This window comes from Dama dama, chromosome 19 (genome assembly GCF_033118175.1).
Source record: "Dama dama isolate Ldn47 chromosome 19, ASM3311817v1, whole genome shotgun sequence".
Classification (NCBI taxonomy): domain Eukaryota; kingdom Metazoa; phylum Chordata; class Mammalia; order Artiodactyla; family Cervidae; genus Dama; species Dama dama.
In genome coordinates this window covers 52667142-52691053 of record NC_083699.1, presented here as the reverse complement: position 1 = coordinate 52691053, position 23912 = coordinate 52667142, and the positions used below count along the sequence as shown (strand labels likewise).

Sequence of the window (23912 nt, the reverse complement as noted above, 5' to 3'; positions counted from 1 at the left end):
GAATATACTATACAGCAAAGGGAAATAGGACCATTATTTTACAATTACATTAAATAGAGCATAATCTATAAAAAACTGAATTACTATATACCCAAATCACTGTATACCCAAAACTAATTCAATATTGTAAATCAGTTATATTTTAATTAATTAAAACCATATCATTATGGTGCCATAAAAAAGCTGAACCATATTAAAAATATACATCTTAAACTTTACAAACATATTCAAATGAATATATTATATATATATGATTATTACATATATATGTATATATATATGATTTCTTAAGAGAAATGTGTTTAATGGTAAAGCTCAGCACACTTCACACTAACGCCAAGCATGACCAAGAGCCAAAGCAGCAGATACGTATGAGAAACTTCCACAGAGCCTCACAAAATAAAGAGATGAGCAAGACAACCAAACAGAAAAGCCCTATGGCGTCAGACAGGGCAAAGCCCAGAATGGCACAGAAGAGCGAGCTGCTATTTGAGAGACAGGTTCCTGGCACAGCCAAGCATTAAGCTGTCAAATACTGCTCTAATTCTGGCCTCTGAACCAGACACACCAGCTGTGGTGTCTCCAGTAGCAATAAGCTCGGCTGCTGGGTCAGTGTCTTGGGAGACAACACTGGTATGGAACTCCTATGTGGAGCTGTGATAGCAAGGCTGTTCAGATGGGCTCTCTGGCCCCTTGGAAGGAGGCAGACACAGGACTGATAGACCCCAGGCACAACAACAGATCAGAGCCAGAGGAACAAACAGTGTCCTAGTGGTCTGCACTTTTTCAGTCTACCAGATTTGAGCTCTTGGCCTCACTGCTCAGCTCTCCTACCCTCGTGTCCAGATGTCCCCCATCTCTTATACCAGAGGGCTATTATTATTAACCAAGTTGCTCTGAATAGTAAGGCTGTTCTACATGTAAACCTACACAGGAGAAACTTATTAAACTTTGAACAAATTTATTACATTTAATATCCAATTCTGCAAAGTCTCAGTCACACTATTTTACATACAAATGTAAAAGATTTTAAAAAAAAATCTTACCTTGCTTAAACATACCACCAATAGCAGCACTTTTAGAAGATGTCAAATTACTGATCTTTTCACAAGCCAGTGAGATGGAGAATCGAGTTTTGCTTTGCCATTCCTCCATGAATGTTTGAAAGAGAGTTTGGTCACTTGCTACATCAATTATGGCCAAACTTTCAGGACTGCATGAGGCCAGAGTTAACTGTGACCCATTCTGCGGTAACTGCGGTGAAAAACTTGTGTCTCTAATAGAACTGTTATCTTTAAAACCATTTCTACTCCCTGGATGTAAATCATGGTTTTTATTATTGGAAGGTGAGCCAAACGAAGAACTTTCACCAAGTTTAAAACCATTACTAATTTTCTTAAGTTTCACAGATGTTCCAAGAATATCTGGAAATGCCAACTTAGAATCAGAAGGAATAGGTGTAGGAGGAATGAGTCCATTATCATGAACTATACAGTTTTCTTTACAAGGCAAGAGGGAGGTTTCACCATGAATAACATCATTCTGTAGTGCCTCAATACCGCCTCTTACTACAATTTTAGGGGAAAATGGAATTCCTTGTACTTGATTTGGCTCCATATTTGAAATCACTTCATGTCTGTCATTTACCTCTGCATTTTCTCCATTCAAACCAGGCAAGTCTGTAGCAGTTAATTTTAGCTTTTCATTTTCTAGAGGACTAGACACTTGGTCTAAAATCCTTTGCAATCCTGGACTTAAATCAAATGATGCTCCTGACCACAGAAATGAATTATCTTGTCTTGTGCCAATTAACTTGGATTTTTGAGACCTTTTATCTTTATCTCCTCCAATTACTTCTCTTTGGGAATAATCATTACCTACAGTCACTGGATCACTCAGTTTCAGTATTTTTAGAGATTCTGCAGTATTATGTTTCTCTTGGACAGGAAATATGTCTACATTGTCCAAAGCTGCAACCATCTGGACGGAATCAATTTCTGAAAATATAATAGACTCATCACTGAAACAAGATAGTGGCTGCTGATTATCTTGATTCTCATTCATATCTGGTTTTTCAATTATGCCCTCTGGTTGTAGACACAGAGAATCATCAAAATGGACTGATGTTATTTCAGAAGGAAGGTGTTCTTTTTCTTGTCCATCAGGTCGTTGTTCTTTTACAAGGTAGTCTTCACTGAAACTGTCAAACAGTAAACTACCACTCAAATTCAAACTTGTTTCAGGAACTGGCAGACACTCTACTTCTGTATCAGTAGAAGTTCTCTTTTGAGGAACCACAGGTATAACTGGCTTCATAGCTTCTTGTGTTTGATAACCTTGAAGAAAACTATTTAATTGGGAGTCAGTAACAGAAAGTTCACTGCCTTTAAAACATGGGCCATTTTCCCCTACTAGTATTGGAGAATAAAAAATTGGGCTTTCTGGAGTCAGGTTATCGACCTCATGCGAATCACTGCTTTGCTTCACATCATCTACAGTCTTACATTTCAAATGATCTGTCATTCCTAGTGAATACTGTTCACTTGGAAAAGCAACATGAGTCTCTTTCTGAAAGGAGCTCACTGAGCTCTGTTTGTCTAGGTTCTTCTGAATCATCCCTGTTGCCAGGTTGGTGTCCTTGGGTCCTTCTTGGTTGGCATTTTCAGTTGCTATCTGCTGAATTATTTTCTCTGACTGAGTATCCAGGTAGAAACTATCTTCAAGATCACAGAGATCTAAACCTAAGTCAGAAATATGATTATTTTTAGTTCTGTCTGCTGCATAAGCATCTGTTTTTCCTTGTACTCCAGGAGTATTTAGAATATTCTCAGGCTGGCCTCCTAATTTACCAAATGCTCCACTTGGTAGATGTACTTCACTGGGTGTCTCAGTGCTGCTTATGATATCTCCTGATGCCTTAAGATTACTTGATTTATTTTCCTCAGCATTTAACTTGGTACTTTCACATTTCATAATAACATTTGAGTCTCTATTCATATAATTGCTGTGTGTCTCACAGGGTATTTGTTTTGCTATTGTTTTATTCAGTTTGGTGTGAGTGTTTGTCTCTTTATTAAACTGCTTCTCCAAGCACTGGTTAACTGGATGGATATCATGGTGTTTCACATAAACATTCTGGATTTTTGAATCATTTTGTGTCACCACTTTATTTTTTTCTTCTGATTCAACAGCTAATCCTCTTCCATTTTCACTGACCACACTAGTGACTTGAATCACATGTTTACTCTGAGATCCTGTAATAAAGTGTTCCCCAAGAATATCATTAGGTACTTTATTGTTCTTTGAACAACTTTGTTCTGTTTGTGATGCAAACGGTATTATGTTATATCTTCTGTCAGCACAGAAAGATATGTTTTTAGCAAATGGCTCTGGACTTCTAAATTCCATACTCGTCTCATCTAAAGTAAAAGAGTCTTCACAATGAATAGAATTAGACATAGTCCGTTCTTGTAAATTGATTCTACGCATCTTTGTGTCTTTCACAGGGCTACTGTCTCTGGATCGTTTTTGATGCTTACCATGTTTCCAAGATTGAGAGGTTGTACTCATCTTTTCTGAGCTAAAATTTAAAGGTTCTTTTTTTGTTTTCCCTGATGAGAGAGTCTGAACAACTTTCGAAGTGCTTGCTTTCCCCTTATTCAGAGACGTTCCTAGCTTTCCTTTCTTAATACTCAAAGAAGCCTGTTTTTTTGCTCTGGAAATGGAATGATGACACTCTTGATGCCCATACTGAAATTTACAATAAAAGGAATCTGTATGCTCTCTACTTTTATCTAAATCTTGCATGGTATCTGGTAAGTGATTAACAGAATCACTAAATATTGTGTCACTTTTTTTCTTTGATGTTAATCTTTTATAAGAACTCATAGTTTGAGATATAAGTTTGTGTTCTTTTACGTCTGACTCACTGCTGGTCAATGAGTGTGTATCAGAATTCAAAAAGGAATGTAGATTCCATTGCAGTCCCATTTCAACTAAGTCCTGCTGCAGAATCATTCTGGCTTCTTCTACTATAAGGGTTGCTGCTTCCCTTTCACTTAAACCTTTTCTGCCTGTCACCCAAATAGTTCGCATATTTCGACGCTCTTCAACTGCTTCCTCTTCCTCATCCACTGCCTTTCGAGTACTATACAAGAGATAGGAATGAAATTAATTAATGCATTGATTCATTCATTAATAAAGTATTTATTAAGCATCAATCGAGCTTTTCTAGGAACTGAATAAATAGCACTGAACAAGAGGAAAGTATATCGACTCTCAAAGGACTTACATTCTAATTGGGGAAATCAGAAAATTAAAAAAACGTTAAAACACATACTGTGTTAACTGTTGATAGGTAACAGTTGTGTTAAAAATAAAAAAATGAAGCACCAGAAATGTATGAGTGGCTCTGCAATTTTTAAGTAGCATCATCAGGGAAGGCCTCACTAAGACAGAATCCTTAAATGGAAAACTAGAGTTTACCGATAGAATGTGAAACAGAGCTCAGAGTAACTACAAGAGATACAAAATGAAGCGAGAGAATTCAGAACTGAGAGATACAGAGGAGAACCAAAAATTTTTCATATAAATTCTGCTCAAATATCTAGCTGACATCAAAACTATGCAAGTGTATGCAGACTCCAAGCAGCCAGGTAAAAGTCTACACAACTGAACAGAGATTTGAGCTATTGCCTAGAAAAGTTTGAGCTCAACCAAGCTAACTGACTGATAAAATATCAGTGCTCTTCATAGTAAAATAATAGATTCTACACCCTGAATAGTCAAACATATATGTAACTGAAATATCATCAAGAGAAGATGAACAGGATGAGGAAAACTTAATTTTCCATAAAAGTTATGGAAGCCAAGAAATTTCTATTTCTAGTGAAGAAAGAAGAACAAGGATCAATTTAGCATCTCATCCACAATTAAAAAACTGAGGCTAGGCCATAAAAGACACTGCAGCTTCCATTTTGCTCTCTCTTGGGTCAATCACTCTAAGGGAAGTCAAGCATCAAGGCATAAGGGTGTCATGAAGCTCTATGGAGAAGCTCATGTGTAGAACTGAACACCAAATTGCCAGCATGTGTGTGAGTTATCTTAAAAGCAGATCTAAGTCAATCCTTCAGATGACTACAACCCTATGAGAAACTCAAACCAGAGCTATGAGGAAAGTTACTCCCAAGTTCATGACTTGGAGAAACTCTGAGATAATACATAATACTAGTTGCTTTTAAGACACTAACTTAAGTACTTTGTTCCAAAGAAAGAGTTAAAACACCTAGTAAAACTATCAAACTTCAAAGATATGGAAAATAAACCTCAAGGCCTACATATCTGGAAGGGCAAAAGAATCATACTCCCATCAGAAATCTCAAAAACAGCATACAAAGCAAAGAGATAACATTTTCAAAAAACCCAATAAAAGAAAGTATAGGCCGTCCAACCAAGATGTGCTTCAAATACTAAGGTTATGAAAAAATGATTTTAAACATACAAGAACTTGGAGAATTCTACATTATATAAGCCCTCCTCATGAAATCTAAATCTACTAGAGGATACGTTTCATCTGTTCAAAGAGAGGAAGGAACACCTCAGCAGTAAGAATGATGGTAAAAATCTGAATAACTAAAAATGTAGGTTATATTAATCTTCCATTCCTACCCCTACAAGGAGACAAAGGTGAAAAATTAATGTACAAAATTTATATATTGAGATAAGGTAGAAATAATGCACTTTGAAAATGGAAGGAAAAGGTAGAGGGTAAAAGAAAGCTAAAGTAAGTTCAATGTCAGTGACTGCTGTTAAAGCAATAGATAGGAATTATGGAATACAATTAAAATCTTAACAAACCAGATAATAAAAGGTACCCAATAAAACAAAAATATACACCTTTCTAAATTTAAAAATAAAGTACCAAAGAGTACCCTTAGATAAAGAAACATAGCAAACATTACATAATACATAATTATAAAATAATTTGAGAGAATTTACACCAGACATCCGTATCAATCAATGTGAGCAGAATTACATTATTAAAAAGATCTTCAGATGTTCATTTGTTATTTTTAATTATTAAAAAATTAAAATGAGGAATTACATTTTAAATTTTCAAAGCACACACACACAGAAAAAGATTTTTAATTTGTATCAGAAAGCAAAACACTACTACAACTCAATGTGGTACACAAAAAGCACATCTAAACCAAAGAGATTCGGCACGCCCCCTTTTACGGCGCCGTAAAGCAGCTCGGCCAAATCGGCGGCCGCAGGTCGGCGGCATGGAGGCACGCTTCACGCGAGGGAAGTCGACGCTGCTGGAACGCGCGCTGGCCCGGCCCCGCACCGAGGTGAGCCTGAGCGCCTTTGCCCTGCTCTTCTCCGAGCTGGTTCAGCACTGCCAGAGCCGCGTCTTCTCCGTGGCGGAGCTGCAGGCGCGCCTGGCCGCGCTGGGCCGCCAGGTGGGCGCCCGCGTCCTGGATGCGCTGGTGGCTCGCGAAAAGGGCGCCCGGCGCGAAACCAAGGTGCTGGGCGCCCTGCTCTTCGTTAAGGGCGCCGTGTGGAAGGCGCTGTTCGGCAAGGAGGCCGACAAGCTGGAGCAGGCCAACGACGACGCCCGCACCTTCTACATCATCGAGCGCGAGCCGCTCATCAACACCTACATCTCGGTGCCCAAGGAGAACAGCACGCTCAACTGTGCCAGCTTCACCGCGGGCATCGTGGAGGCGGTGCTCACGCACAGTGGCTTCCCCGCCACGGTCACCGCGCACTGGCACAAGGGCACCACGCTGATGATCAAGTTCGAGGAGGCCGTCATAGCCCGGGCGGGACCGGGCCCAGGAGGGCCGCTGATCTCCCCGAGATAAAGGATGCTGAGCTGACAGCCCCCTTCAAAAAAAAAAAAATAAACCAAAGAGATTCAAGAAGACTAAAAATAAAGGGATGGGAAAAGGAATTTCCAGGCAAAGGGAAACAAGAAGAAAGCAGTGAGGGGCACTCCAAAAAGGGTATAATTTAATGCTCAAAAGCACAATAAAGATAATTATCTATCAGTCATATTTACTATGAATAATTACACTCTAAATAACAACCAATCAGCAAACACTGGAAGAGATGCAAGGAGACAAAGAGAGAAGTACACCAACAACTGGTAGACTTTAATAAATAATTCAAAGAAAGATGAAGTACTGGCATTGGGGAATGAATAAGACATAATTAACATAATAAGGTAGATTTTGTGAAAATATCTCATTTTATTTTTATTATAGAGAATATATCTATCCAGCTTGTATTGACCATATTCTATATTAGGAAACAAACTGTTAGTGAATTTCATAATGGAGAAATGTTATAAAACACACTTAGATTACAATGCAATAAAACTAGAAATTACTAACGACAAAAAAAGAACTTCCACCCAGCCATAAAAGGAAAATATGCAAATTCCATAATTCCTATAAAGAAAATAATGAAAGCCTTAAATATCAGATCTCTGGCTACGTTTAAAATAAGTGACCATAGGAAAATTCACAGTACTAAATTTATAGTATCAAAATTTTAAATGCAGCATTTTATTTATCAATAAAAACATAAATGTCAATAAATTAAATTTCTAGTTCAACAAAGTAGAAAAAGTATGACAAAGTAAAACAAAAGAAAGCAGTGGGAAGTAATAAAATTCAAAAATAAGGAATGAATGAGGTAGATTTTTTTTTAATAGACCTCATCAGTAAAACAAAATATTTGATTTTTTCAATTTACAAAATAGACCACAAGTTGATCTGATCAAGGAAACAAAAGAAAGTAAAGAAAGTAGAAATTTACAAAGTAACAAATCAAAAAAGAAAAATGGAAGAAATATTTTAAATTCCTAACAGGCTTATTTACAGATCTCTATGAAAATATATTTGAAACTCCAGATGAAATAAATAATTTCATTTGGAAAGGTTACCAAAACTGACCCCACTAGATGTAGAAAGTTTAAAGAGACTGATTTCTGAAAAAATAAAACAGAGAAGCTGGTCAAAAAACTAATCCCACTAAAAGGCACAATCCAAGATTGTTTCATAAGGTAATCATATCAAAACTTTAACCAGTTCCAAAGTACTGAAAATAAGGAAAAATCTTCCTGTTTTTCATGAAGCAAGTCTGATACCAAACAATGATATCAAAACTTGAGTAAAGATAGTGCAAACACACACATGAACACATGCATGAAAACTACAGACTAATATTATTTATGGGTAACAATGTAAAAGTATACCATATTAAATATTAGCAGATAGAATCCAGCATCATGTAAAAAATAATATACCACAACCAACTGAAATTTATTCTGGAATATAAAACTAATTCAGTAGTAGGAAATCTTACTAATATAACATGCTAACAGATTTAACAGGGGAAAAAAAACCTAAGACTATCTCCATTGATGCTGAAAAACCCTTTAACAAAATTTAATACCCATTCCTGATACAAAATATTTGAGAAAATTGCAATTAATGGCCATTTTCCTAAAATGATCACACACACATACACACACATGGGGCTTCCCTGGCAGCTCAAATGGTAAAGAATCTGCCTGCAATGAGGGAGACCTGGGTTCAAATCTTGCGTTGAGAAGATCCCCTGGAGAAGGGAATGACTACCCGCTCCAGTATTCTGGCCTGGAGAATTTCATGGATTGTATAGTCCATGGGGTCGCAAAGAGTCGGACATGACCAAGTGACTTTCACTTTTCACACAAACACACATCATAATCCTGAAGCCAGTATCTTATTACGGTAGCAGATGCATTTCCACTAGGATCATAAAGCAAAAATGTCCACTATCTCTGTTACCACTATCTACTACCATTACCTATAGTGCTATTATTAATAGCTAATTCAATTAGACAAAAGAAATCTGTCAGAAGCACAAGAATCATTAGGGGAAAAGTAAAATATCTCTATTTGCAAATGATATGACAATACCTGGAAAATCTTTGAGAATCAACGATAATTGATTCAATGGTAAATGATAAGTAATTTAAACAACAAAAGTATGGATAAAAAATACATAAAGCTCAATAGCCTTTACATACTCAAATAATAACTATGTAGAAAACACAGAAGACAACCATCAATTTAAAACAGAATAATGATTAAATATAATAAAAATAAATTTAACAAGAAATGTACAATATTTGTAGGAAGAAAACTAAAACTCCTAAGAATCTGTATGACGAATATATTTTAAAATTCCTGACAAACCAGTCCTATTAAATTTCAACCCAATTTCAATAAAATATCAAAAAGCACTTTAAGTTTCATATAGGCAAGCATGCAAGAATAGCCAGGAAAATACTGAAAAATTGTAAGACAGAAGTTACCCTACCAGACATTAAAAGACACTACAAAGCCTTTATAAATAAAAGCATGGTGCTGGCTCATTAATTGACAGAAAGAACAGTAAATAAAATAGAAAGTCCAGAAATAGACTTAATTACATACGGATATATAACATATGATGGTGGCATCTCAAATCACTGGGACAAAGATAAACTCTTTTATAAATCAGAGTCACTGAGAAATAAAACTGGATCCAGGCTTAACACGATACACAAAACTAAATTCTAAATGCATCAGGAATCTAAATGCAAACTTATGAATATTAGAAGAAAATATGTGAATACCTCTTTAATCTCACTGTATGAAAAACTTTCCAACTATAATTGAGAAGCAAAAATTAAAAACAGATTGCTAAAAAAAAATTAATGAAAAGAAAATTCTGCATGGCAAAAATTATGCAATAAAGTTTACCATTTGAGCTGCCAGGGAAGCCCCATGTGTGTGTATGTGTGTGTGATCATTTTAGGAAAATGGCCATTAATTGCAATTTTCTCAAATATTTTGTATCAGGAATGGGTATTAAATTTTGTTAAAGGGTTTTTCAGCATCAATGGAGATAGTCTTAGGTTTTTTTTCCCCTGTTAACTTGTTGTCTTAAGAATTATCGGTATTATTATAATACTTTTATTCTACTTAAGCTGACAAATTTGTCAGTAAGAAAAATAATTTGGCATGGTAAAATGTTTAGTATAATCTAAATATAATTGTTTAGAGAAGGGGTTCTCAAACTCTAAGATCTAATGCTTGATGATCTGCAGTGAAGCTGAGTAATAATAATAGAAATAAAGTGTACAATAAATATAATGCACCTAAATCATCCCCAAACCTCCCCCATCACCCACCTTGGTCTATAAAAAAATTGTCTTCCACAAAACCAGTCCCTGGTACTAAAACAGTTGAGGGCCGCTGGTTTAAAACAAGTAAATTAAATAAACAAAAGGACAATTAAAAGTTTTCTAGGTAAACTTTTCAAACAAGCTTCTTGAATTTTTAGTGTAAAACTCTAAAGTTTTGCCAAGACTAGGTTAAGTAATGGAAATCTATTGAACATTTAGATCATTCCAAGTAAGACACAATAGGTGAAAGATTACTTTATGTAGGTTTATCTACTTTTGGCTTCCTATTATTGCAAAACTAGCGATAAAACTTGGGATTATTAGTAAGCGTGTTTGGTGATGCCAAATATAGGCACTTTCCATCTACCCCCACAAGGATTAAATCCTGAGCTGCTATAGATGTGACCTTCAACACTCCCTGAAAGGAGTTCAGGGTGGAGAAATCAGGAATTTCCCAGGCATGCAGTGCTCTGGGGAAAACAGGCAGAACACATCTTCAGATAGAAGAGTTTATGGGCCCAATTCTTACAACTCCTCCTACCTAGAAAAGCACTAAAATCATTAACGATTACACTTGCTCCTCATGACTAGCAGCAAGCCTCTGCCAAAATGTGTGCTTGACTGCACGTACCCTCTTCACTAAAATCATATGTAACACTGACCTTCCCCTCTACCTCATTCGAGCAGTTTCTCAGCTATCTGAAATACTGTCTTCTGGGCTATACTTCTCATTTTGTCCCAAATAAACCTTAACTCACAACTCTCATATTGTGCTTTTTTTTTTTCAGTCAACAGTGCCATGCTGAGAAATTTTTCTATGAGAAAGCATATGTTTCTAGAAGTTATAAACTCTTTATGATTTGCCAAGCTGCAGAATCCTAGTGTAACAGGCAGTCCACAATTGTTTAGTTTCTAAATTTTCACCAGAACTTAAGGTTTTCAAAGGTTACAAATTCTAATACAAGTAACTAAAGCTACAAGAAACAACAAAGGAAACATCTCCCTACACAAGGAAAGCAGGATGTGTTCTTGGCTAAGAAAAGGCATGGGTAATAAAGATGCATTTTGTTAAAGGAAATGAGAGTAATTTTGTCTGAATTAGAGCTTCTGGTTATGAAGGATAAACTAAAGTTATACAAAAAGCTGAAGAGAGATAAGATTTTACCACGTGTAATCAAGCTGGCTAAAACTGAATAATGCTAAGGGTTTTAAAAATCAAGTTTTACTATCAATAGTGTACTTATATAAAACTAATACTTAATTTTTCTTCATCTGCTAAATAGACAAGTATTGTTTCATACTGACCTGTGATCCTACTTAGGCAAATGTCCAAACAATTTGATGTCTTCAACAAACTTCCCCAAATCAAATTTTAAATGAAGTCTTTTGACCACAAACTAACTTTGAAATTTTCCAGAGGGCCTCTGGAACAAAGACGTTAGGCTTGTTTGATAGTACATCACATGGGAAACATTATCAAATAAGTAGTAGTAGTAAGCCTTCTTTATGTTGTATTTGTATAAGTATGTAACTGTGTGAAGTTCCTGAAAACTTGGTATAACCTAATATAATCCTAACTGATAATTCTAGTCATTATCTTAAAATTGTGTATGACAATCCTCTGGGACCCCAATAAGAAATAGGTAACAAGTAACCAATTTTCTTACTGCTGTTCACTTACTTTCTAAAACCTCTGTCATCAAATTGAGGCTCACACTAAAGATATTGAACCTGAGTAACGGAGAAATGACCTATGTAACTTTCATACAAAGGCAGCAGAATCTATAAAGACTATGGCAAGTATAGATGAAGTTCACTCTACTTCTCAACCTGGTACCTTGTTTACAATGTTACAGCAAAGCAGTATTAAAAAAGGACCTGCATGGTTAATCACTATTCTTGCTGCACTTAAATAATCAGATCAAGTTTAACGCAAACAAATTAGTTTTACTGTGATACTGTCATTATCTTTGGTTAAAAAAAAAAAAAGAGGATAATTAAAGAGAGAAAAATTGCATTTGCACCTCTCTGCTGTGCTATGCTACGCTTAGCCACTCAGCCGTATCCAACTCTTTGTGACCCTATAGACTATAGTCCTCCAGGCTCCTCTGTCCATGGGGACTCTCCAGGTAAGAATACTGGAGTGGGTTGCCATGCCCTCCTCCAGAGGATCTTCCCAACCCAGGGATTGAACCCAGGTCTCCCACATTTCAGGCAGATTCTTTACTGTCTGAGCCACCAGGGAAGTCCTTGCATCTTTGTAGCTATCACTAAAAACAAAGGCACCCCTTGAGCCCTGTGAGAAGGGATGTTACCAAGTGCTCCTGATCATTGACATTGTGCCAAAACTATACAAAGTATTGACTCTTGAGTAAGTCTCACAGCTAAGGAAGACCACCTGACATCTGGTCCCATACAACACAGGAAACAAAACAATGAGTAAGAAAAGTCATTGACATCAATGTCTACTGCTTTCACCCAGACACCAGATTCAAGTCTTGCTTTAGCAAAACATGAAACCCTTTCTCCTTTTCTTTCCTAATTTCACTCTGACATTGGCCTGGAAAGATTAACATCCTCATCTGTATCTCCCAAGCCATTACTAAGAAGAGAGAACCTTTAGTATTCAGGTGCACTAAAAACCTGACTGGTCCCTGGCTTGAATAGGTAAATGCAACAATCCTGTGAATGAATCTATTATCAGTACTTGCTTAATAGGAATGGTTGTGCCCCAACAGGTCTTGTCTTTGTCTGTGGTGGTTATCATTCTTCTCGGGTCTACGAATGCCTATATGGCTCCTATATGAGCCTACATGGCTCATATGGAATATGCCTCTTAGGTTTTCTAACTGTGACCCATAACTGTTCTAGAAAAGGCTTAACAGGAGGCATTCACAATTCAAAAACTGCTTCCTTTGGCAGGGCCCTACTTCCCTGATTAGAAGTTAAAACAAAGAAGCATATGATCAGGAACAGTTCCTCAACTCTTAGGGAACACTGCAGATTCTATTGCAAAAGCACTAGCTATCCAACAAAAATACTTAGACTCTCTGGCTCTTGATAATAAGACGGCTCTTAATAAACTTTTAGCTGAACAGGGAAGTGTCTATGCTATGACCAACACTAACACTGTACCTGGATTGACACTTCTGGTGAAGTTGAAACTTAATTATGTGAGATCACTAAGTCACTTGGCAGCAACTCATTCAATAGGGTCTTTGGTTTGGGTCTTGGGGACTATGGCTCTGACGCACACTCCAAACACTGGGAGTTATCCTATTTATAGTTATCATAAATACCAATGCATTAGATCCTCTCAAAAGTTTTAAATGAATTTTAAATTTTGTTTTAAACTGAATTTAGTTTTTAACAACTTCCTCTGTGAGGCTGAGGGGTAACAGACTAGTGAGACTGCAACTTGGCTGGACACTTCTGAAGAGCAATCTGGAATCCAATAGAGCTATATATATGTACTTACCTTCTGAAATCTCATGTCTAGGAATTTACTCTGAAGAAATGTCATCAACAATATGAAAATACACATGCACAAGGTAATTCACTGCAGATTGCTGGTAATGGTAAACTATCTGAGACAATCTGAATGCTGGATGGGTTTTCCAAGCACTGAAAGGGAGGCCAATCTCCAGATACATTAGTTTCTATTCAGAAAATTAACATTAGTACAACACTGTATCTAATCTACACACCTTATTTAAATTTTACCAATTGTTCCAATTATGTTCCTTTTCTAATTCAATCTAGTGTAAGGTGGTACATTTGGTTGTCATGCCTCTTTAGCCTGCTTTAATTAGAATCAGCTCCTCAGTCTTTGTTTTTATAACTTGATGTTTTTGAAAAGTCCAGGCCAAATAGTTTGTAGAATGTCTCCCAATTAAGGTTTGCCTGATGTTTCCCTACAGTTAAATTCAAGGAAGACATTTCTGATAAGAATATTCCAGGAATAATGTGTCTTTTCCAGTGTGTCCCATGAGGAGGCAGATAATATTGATGTGTCCTATTACTACGTGTCACTAATTTTGATCAATGATGACTTTGGGCTTTCAGAAGAGGCATAGTCACGGCAATAACAGCCTTAACATAATGAAGAGATTTCAAAATGTGTTTACAACTTTTTTCTGATTAAATTTTTAAAAATGTGTACTGCTTTCAGATGACTTCCTGAAAGGGTTAAGGGTGATATTTGGTATGTTGTTACCACAGAGATACTCCCACAGACAAATTTTTTCACCTCAGGTCTTTTATTACATATTTCTAAGCAAGTATGAATGTATTCAAAGATTCTGTGAAAATCACAGGCTCCAGAGGAGATCAACACCTTTATAAGTAGGTTTTAAAGCATACTCTATGTAGGTTTTAGCCAGAGGCACACCCATAGTGACAAAACAGCACACCAGTAGATAGTCCAATCTGGGGGTCACAGGGAATGGCCCTGCCCCCACTAGGCACTGTCTTAGTGGAGACTCCATGGTGGGCCTCCCACTGCAGCAGTCCTCTCCTCAGGTTGCACGTGCTCAAGACTCCGGGCCATTCCATCCTTCAAAATCTAGATAGAGGCAGCTATACCACTACAGCTGGTTGTAGGGCACATTGCACCAGGGCCAGCTTACAAGAACCAAACCTGCATTGCCGCTGGATACACAGAATAAATGTATGTGAGGTGGCACTGGGCAGTGAGACCTTTCCTTTGATTATGCCCCCCCATCCCTTCCCACATGTTACAAGTTTCAGAGCCTGTGTCAAGGTTCTTAAATAAGAGCATCTGCACTTAAAATGAGTGGGAGGAAAGAAGCATTGAACTGGAAATGAGATTAATGCTCTAATTTAGAACAAATTAAAACCTGAAAATAAAACTGTAAACACTTGAAAGTGCCTAAATAGCTACAGAATCTGGCTGAGATTCCATATAACAAAGAGTTCAAAGAACAGTGGTTGAGAAAATAACCTATCCCTTGATAATATCCTTAGGCCAGCCCATTCAATGAATTAGTTTTAAACACACACATACACACACATATATGTCAAAGAGTCCTCTTCTCATAAACTGGTTTTGAGGGACTAGGGTTCCAAAGAATATTCAAGAAGAGTAAATATTAAAGTGTTCTTGCCTAAAGGAAAATCTAAAATGAGTCCTGGATATAGACTGAGAACTAAAATCCATCAAAGCAGAAAGCGTTGGTAACTTAACTTTACTTAGTCTTTCTAGGAGAAAGTTATGATACTTTTAAAAGTGCCTTTAAAGTCATAAAATATATTTTAAATATATATACACAAAAAAGTAATCCTCGAGGGGGCAAAAGTAGCCAGATTTTCTTCCACTTATACCAAATATGGCATGATATTATCTAAGAGAAAAACACGCTTTAACATCTGAGCCACCAGGGAAGTCCAACAAATTATCTACTACTTACAAATCAGCCTGTTTCATTTAATAACCTATGTAGACGAGGGGATTTTCTTACCTTTTAAAAGGTGCAGCATTCTTCAGAACACTTTCCACCTCAGCAACATCTGCTCTAGCAAGATCAGCCACAGTAAGAAAACCAGATGCATAGAGGAATCTGGCCCGCTGTGCATTAAGTAATGATACCCGGACCAGGTCACACAGCTCCCTTTGGATGCCAAATGTAAGACGCTTCTGAAATTGGGAAAGTAGTAGCTCCATGTTGTGCCAGCCCAGGCGGTTGGAAAACACTGTAATCATCCCTAGAATATTCATGGAATAATTATTGAATTAAAAATTCTTTCTAGACCAATTCTCCATTTCTTGAGAGGTAGTTTTGTTTCATTCTTTTTTTTCCCTATAGAACTATAAAGTTTAACAGGCCCAAAGTGTAAATTAATAGTAGAGTAGACCGATATCAAGGGCGTAGCTAGTTGGCTAGATACATTAACCATTATCTCATTTATTCTTAATCATAAATTTATATCCAAAAATACTGAGGCAGAGCACATAAAAACAAAACAAACAAAAGCCCTCACTAGTTCATTCCTCTCTTTCTCTCTCTCACTCTTCCTTATTTTAAGGAAGAAAGTACTCTGGTTTCCACCTAGAGAAAACAAGAGAACTAATTTAAATTTTCAAGTGCTAAGAGGACTATTTCCAAAGAGTAAGGGTCCCATTGATATTTTCTTAAAAAATAAAAAAGTTGCCCAGCTTGATAGCTATACTCTCTTAAAATAAAGAGGCCGGAGCAGCCAAGTGTCAAATCATTAAGAAAATCACTCCCCTATGAGAACATTAATTCTAGAGGTAATCTGAGATCTTTGATGCCAGTGAGTTAAAGATAAGCCTCTCCCTTCTCACTCCCCTCTCTCAGCATCTTTCCCTCAGTACTCCCTCACATATACACACACCTTCACAATGAAACTTATAAATACAGTCTCCAGTAGCCCAGGATTGCCTTCCTAATGGCTTATGGATTTCGTAGTAAAATCAGATCTAGAACTTCCCTTGTTTGCCTACCTTAGAATAAAATGAACTTAATTTTATTAATGAAAACCAGTATTTCCTTAGAGAAGAGATAATATTTAGAACAGTGAGATAGAAATCCAGAAATCCCTCTTCATTTGCCATCCTCTGCAATAACAAGTATTAATCAGTAACTTGAAAAAAGCAAGACAAGTGAGAATTATGTCTACTTCTTTCAAGACCCCTACCCCAGAAAAAGAAAAAGAAAACAGAAAGAAGAAAGATGGTCAGCAGGTTGCTAACAGATAGAAAGGGACCAAGATACAGACACTCAGCTAGCTGCCAGTCTTCTGTAGCAGGGTCACTAAGCTCAGAGGAGTCACTGCTGTAGGTGTTCTGATGACGATAGGGACTATACAAAATTATGGTTTGACATGGTCGCATCACTTTTAGAGAAGCCTACAGTAAAATGGAATTTGAAAAAAGTGATCTTAACTTGACCTCAAACCACAGAGTCTTAAATAAATGTGGGAATGCTTATTTAACTGACCTGCATAAACAGCAGCTGACTGTTGTAATGACTGAATCTGTCCACGATTGCATCCATATTTCTGATTAATTTCCTTTAAGGGAACTTCACTGATTAAATCTAATAGCACAAGACTGGTAAAAAACCTGGAAAGTAAATTACCAAAAGTACAGTAAGAGGTCACTTATGTTTACTATGAAAGCACAATATAGATTCTGAGAAATAAGAAAGAACCAAAAAAAGATAAGAAAGGGTTTACACCTCTGAGAAAGAGAGAAGATTCTTAATAGGATATAGCATTAGTGGACAAAGAGCTCAATGGTTGTAAAAGTAAATTCTAACAAATGTTGGCACTATAGCAAAAAACTAATATCTGTATAACAAAAAGATTTCTTCCATATTTCAATACTACTAACTAACTTTAAGAAATGAGTCTTAGTTCAAGAAAGGTAATGGCACAAATATTTTTTTTAAAGAATGCTTGATAGACAATTATATCATTGAATCATGTTTCAACCAAAATTTGGTTATAAAAAACCAAATCAATTGCCTTTTGATGTGAAAAGCAATTGTGCCACAAATCATCCAAGTATATTTGGATTATATGTATTTGTATATAATCCTTACAAAATTTACACTTGAGTATGACGTAAATAGGAGAAGGCAATGGCACCCCACTCCAGAACTCTTGCCTAGAAATTCCCATGGACGGAGGAGCCTGGTAGGCTGTGGTCCATGGGGTCACTAAGAGTCACGACTAAGAGACACGACTGAGCGACTTCACATTCACTTTTCACTTTCATGCATTGGAGAAGGAAATGGCAACCCACTCCAGTGTTCTTGCCTGGAGAATCCCAGGGAAGGAGGAGCCTGGTGGGCTGCCGTCTGTGGGGTTGCACAGAGTTGGACACGACTGAAGTGACTTAGCAGCAGCAGCAGCATGACATAAATAATATGAAACTATTAAGAGAAGCAATTTTATTGTATTTCAAAAAAGCTAAAGCCTATGTAATTTCTCCACCTGAAATCTTTCAAATGGCTCTACTCTACTGGTAATGAATCACTTCTAAGGGTAATACAAACCATATCCTTAAATGAAGCCACACTAAGTTGGCAGTTTTGATTCACATCTTCTTTATTGGAAGAAGTAATTAAATGTTCTACTTTAAAAAGTCTCAATATATAGTAGCTTCTTATAAGCTACAAAGAAGAAACTAAAATATCAATAAATTTAGTAAATACAAGAAGTTGAAAATTTTACTATATTCAGTCAAAATTGGCCATCTGCTGTATAGCCAATACTGTGTTAAAAACAGAATAGTCCAGGCTCCTTGATATTTACCTTTTATGGATGGCCACTTGTCGGTGCTGTCTCTCAGTTCTGGCTACTAAATTTCCTTTCACACAGCGAGCCAAGAACCCTTCTTCAACTCCTACTAGCTCTGCCACCCGTTTCATAGAAGCTGGCAACTTCTCCCATAAACAGAAAAATCGATACCAATCAATAGTAGTCCAATCCTCAAACACAGGTGTAACCTAAAGGAAAGAAACATCATTCATTACTTAAAATTACTGCATTACAAAAGGGACAAAATTGTGGATGTGAACTTCATATTAAAAACAAAAGCCTCAATATTTGGATTTCTAAATATGATAATGTCTCATTAAACTTCATTTAATCACAAGCAACTCACAAATGAGAAAAACACTAATAGCAGCCACCCAAAAAAGGAATAAGAATATAGATATACAAGAATAATGTTTCTCTTTGTCATGGAATTAAGCTAGTATAAATTTTTAAACTGTATATGCTAACCACTTGAGAATTACTAGGAAAATAACTTCAAAAAATATAGAGAAAAATTAATTAAAGAAGTTTAAAAGTTATACACAAAAGTGTCTGCTAAACTCAAAGAAACCAGTAAAAAGACAAGAGAACAAAAGAAGACATGAGACACAGAAAATAAAGAGACAAAATGTGGAAGATGTAAATCCAACTACACGAATAGTAACATTAAATATGAATGGGTTAAATAACCTATCAAAGATAGAGACTGACAGACTGGATTAAAGAAAACAACACAGAATCCAACTATATGCTGTCTGTAAGAGACACATTACAGATTCAAAAATACAAATAGGTCAAAAGTCACGTATGGATGTGAGAGTTGGACCATAAAGAAGGCTGAGTGCCAAAGAATTGACGCTTTTGAAATGTGGTGCTGGAGAATACTCTTCAGAGTCTCTGGGAGTCAAGGAGATCAAACCAGTCAATCCTAAAGGAAATCAACCCTTAATGTTCATTGGAAGGACTGATACTAAAGTAGAAGTTCCAATACTTTAACTACCTGAATTCCAAGAGCCACCTCATTGTAAAAGTATCTAATGCTGAGAAAGACTGAAGGCAAGAGAAGGGGGTGACAGAGGATGAGATGGCTAGACGGCATCATCAACTCTCTGGATATGAGTCTGAGCAACCTCCAGGAGATGATAAACGTCAGAGAAGTCAGACACGCTGCAGTCCATGGGGTCGCAGAGTTGGACATGACTGAGAGACTGAATATCACCACCCATACAATGACTACTATTCTGCATTAAAGAACTTAAGTACTGATACATGATAAAACATGGAAGAATCTTGAAAACATTATGCTAAGTGAAAGAAAGCAGCTGTAAAGGATAACATATTATATAATTCTATTTATTGAATAAGAACAGAATAGAAAGCCTACAGAAAAACAGAATGTACACTAATGGTTTCTCAGGGGTAGGGGAGAATGAGAAGGTTGAAAGAAAATGTGGAGTGACTGCTAATAAGTACAGGGTTTCTTTCTGGGGTGATGAAAATATTATGCAATTAGATGCTAATGATTGAACAACTCTGTGAACATACTAAAAATTATTGACTTGTACACATTAAATGATATACTATGTGAACTGTATTGCAACAAAGCTATTTTCAAAAAAATTCAAATTCTCTATGAGAAAATTTTCAGAACACTCTTGAAAGCCCCAACATAGACTCAAAGAAACATCTCTTTTCACGAGTAAGACCAATCAAATAAAAAAGAAGGATGTCAATCAGTTCTCCTCCATGTTAACGTATAAATTTAACAATGTCAATGAAAATACCAAGTTAATACTAAGCATTATATTAAAAGGTAAGCAAGCAAGAATAGGTATGAACATCAGAAAAGAACAGTGAAACTAACCCTACTAGATAACACAATAAAAGCTTTTAATTAAAACAAAGGTAGTAGTGTACATATTAGTAAAATTGGTCTATTGTCAGGTCAACAAATGAAATAAAAATATACCCAACAACAAATGGAAATTAGAAATGTATCTAAATACAAATGCATACTAGAACATAAAAACTGGGGGGAAAAAAGTTAAATGAAAGCAGAAGAAAATTTTTCAGTCATTGTGTATAAATCAAACCTTTTTAATAAATTAAGATGTGACTACAGATAGCCATTATAAAAAAGATAAAACTGAAGAACCATATATTAGAATAAACTTTAAATGGAACATAGCTCAAAAGAGAGAGACTAGAATCATATAATTATTTGAAGAAAATGTGAGAGGATACCTTCATAATCCCAGAGCAAGCAAATAATTTCTCACTGACTCTAAGGTTCAAAATTCAACTATATATTTTAAAATGCTATACAAAATACACAATAAACAAAATCAAAAGCTGAGTGAAAAACTAGGAGAAAAGTATTTATATCACAAAGAACTACTCTCTTAGTATATATAAAAGAACTGTTAAAACTTAAGAAAAAGACCAAAAACACGATAGAAAAATGTGCAAAAGACACAATTCATAGAAAATAAAACCATACTGCCTTAAATATACAGAAAAAAAAGTTCAAATTTATCCATAATAAAAACGCAAAAAGTATACGCAAAACAGAAAAGCTTAAAAAAAATATAAAAGCTTGACAATATACCTTTTTTTATGAGGTTGCAGAAAAACAACCACCTCATATAGCACTGGTAAAATTGGAATTGCAATTTTACAAAACCAAAATCACATGTCTTTACACTTAATTCAGCAATCATACTTCTTGGATTCTTTCCTAAAGATACACGTCCATCAAAACTACAATATTATGCACCAAAGTTATTCACTGCAGCATCATTTGCCATACCAAAATATTGGGAACAATTCAAATATTCATCAGAGGAACTGACTGAATAAACAATGGTATACCCACATACACAATGGAGTTATACAGATATAAAAAGAATAAAAGTCTTCATGAACTGATAAAGAGTTCTTTCCAAGATATACTGTTAAAGGGGAAAAACAGGTAGAAAGTAATGTATATAGCATGCATGTGTGCTCAGTCACTCAGTCGTGTCCAACTCTTTGTGACTTACATGGACTGTAACCCACCAGGCGCCTCTGTCCACGGAATTTTCTAGGCAAGAACACTGGAGTGGGTTGTCATTTTCTACTCCAAGGGATCTTCCCGACCCAGGGATCAAATTCAAGCCTCTTGCATCTCCCACACTGTCAGGCAGATTCTTTACCACTGCGCCTCCTGGCAGGCCTCTTGCATTAAATCTAATTTTCATGGAAGTAAACTGGAAGTCTGACCCTAGAGCTCATAATCATAACCACTGTACAGTAAGTGAGACTTATTTTTAAGGCCATGCCAGATAACTGGTAGGACCAGCTTTGAGATTCTTCTTAGCCACATTCTCAGGCACAGAACTTTGATCATATGAAGTACACATGTGAAGCAGAAGTACACACATTCACTAGAAGGAGGAAAAATGGCCCTGTCCAGACATTTCTCCTAGTGCTCACCCCTATACAGTGTTTTTATTGAAATACATTTCTTGATAAGCCTTCCTAATTCTTAACAATAATTTCAGATTTACCCCCCACTCACTTGCCTATCAAAACACACATATTTGCTCCTTCCCTCCTCCCAGCTTTATTGAGGTAATTAACAAATGAAATCAAATATATTTATTTAAAGGGTACAATAATATGATTAGATATATGTATTCAGAGTGAAATGACTACCACAATCAGGTGATTAGCACATCTATTACCTCACATAGTTACCACTATGTGTGTGTATGGTGAGATTCTCTCTGTAAGCAAATCCAAGTATACAATACAGTATGACTAGCTATAATCACTATGCTGTATATTAAATTCCCAGAACTTACTCATCTTACACAGGCATACCTTAGGGATCCTATAGGTTCATTCTAAAACACCGTGATAAAACAATTATCACAATCAAGTGAGCCACACAAGTTTTTTGGTTTCCCAATGCATATAAGAGGAGTCTCTTAAGTATGCAATAGGATTATGTCTAATAAAATCCAAGCACACACTTTAATTTAGAAGTAATTCTGGGGACTTTCCTTGTGGTATAGTGGATGGGAATCCGCCTTGCCAATTCAGGGAACAAAGGTTCAATCCCCAGTCCAGGAAGAGTCAACATGCCACAGAGCAGCAAAGCCCATGCGTCACAACTACTGGGACCATGTGTTGCAACTACTGGAGCCTGCAGGCTCCACAGCCTGTGAGCCACGATCAATGAGCCCCTGTGCTGCAACCACTGGAGCCCGTGTGCCTAGAACCTGTGCTCCACAAGAGACGCCACTGCAACGAGAAGCCTGTGCACACAACCAGAGAGCAGTCCCCACTCTCCACAGCTAGAGAAAGCCCACATGCAGCAACAAAGACCCAATGCAACTAAAATAAATAAATTATTTTTTTAAAAATTGTTTTTAACTTTAAAAAACAAAAATAATGCTGGGACTTCCCTGGTGTTCCAGTGGTTAAAACTCTGCATCAATGCAGGGGGCCCAGGTTCAATCCCTGGTCAGGGAACTAGATTCCATGTGCCACAACTAAGACCCAGCAAGGCCAAGTAAATATTTTTTCAAAATAATAATGCTGTTAGGGAATTCTCTGGTAGTCCAGTGAAGTGACTTGGATGCCATGCTCTCATTGCTGAGGACAGGTGTTTGGTCCCTGGTTGAAGACAAGCCAAAAACATATGGCCAAAAATAAATAAATAAAAAATTTTTAATTAAAAAATAAAAACAATGCTGTTAGAAAAATGGCACCAAGAGACTTATTCAATGTAAGGTTACCACAAACCTTCCATTTCTAAAAAAGAAATCCAGTATCTATAAAGCACAATAAAACAAAGCAACACACAATAAAATAAGGAAGTATGCCTATAACTGAAAGACTATACCTTTTGACCAACATCTCCCCACATTGCCCATACCCCAGCCCCTGGCAAGTACCATTCCACTTTGTTTCTGAGTTCAACTTTTTCACATTCCACATGGGTGAAACCATACCAAGTTTATCTTCCTCTGTCTGGTTTATTACATTTAGCACAAGGCCCACCAGGTTAATCCACGTTGTCACAAATGGAAAAGTTTCCTTTTTTTTAATAGATAAATGATGTTCCATTGTATACACAGCTTTAACTTTCTATTTTAAGCTGATAACTTTGATTCTATACAAAAACTCTGTATTTTTACTTCTCCATCCCCTCTCATTTAATGGAGGTTATATTATAATTTACATTTTATGTATCCATTAGCAAATTATAATTGTTTCAATGTTTGTCTTTAACTTTTGTATAAGTTATTTGCAAATTACCATTATATTCTGAATTCTGAATCTGATTATAAATTTACCTTTACCAGTTGAGTTTTATACATTCATGTTT

The 23912-nt window shown here is 36.3% G+C and overlaps 1 protein-coding gene and 1 pseudogene across 4 annotated transcripts in view; one reads left to right on the top strand and one right to left on the bottom strand.

Moving 5' to 3' along the window:
- POLQ (DNA polymerase theta) overlaps positions 1-23912 on the bottom strand; it is a 106851-nt gene that overhangs the window by 45968 nt on the left and 36971 nt on the right. For all 4 annotated transcript variants that reach the window (XM_061167063.1, XM_061167065.1, XM_061167064.1 and 1 more), the window contains 4 exons: positions 18530-18723; positions 17209-17333; positions 15709-15952; positions 1047-4147 (listed from right to left, as the gene is read on the bottom strand). In XM_061167063.1, the coding sequence (XP_061023046.1) occupies positions 1047-4147; positions 15709-15952; positions 17209-17333; positions 18530-18723 (3664 nt within the window). The remainder of the gene's footprint in view (positions 1-1046; positions 4148-15708; positions 15953-17208; positions 17334-18529; positions 18724-23912) is intronic.
- Positions 6240-6870, top strand: LOC133073518 (trafficking protein particle complex subunit 5-like; annotated as a pseudogene).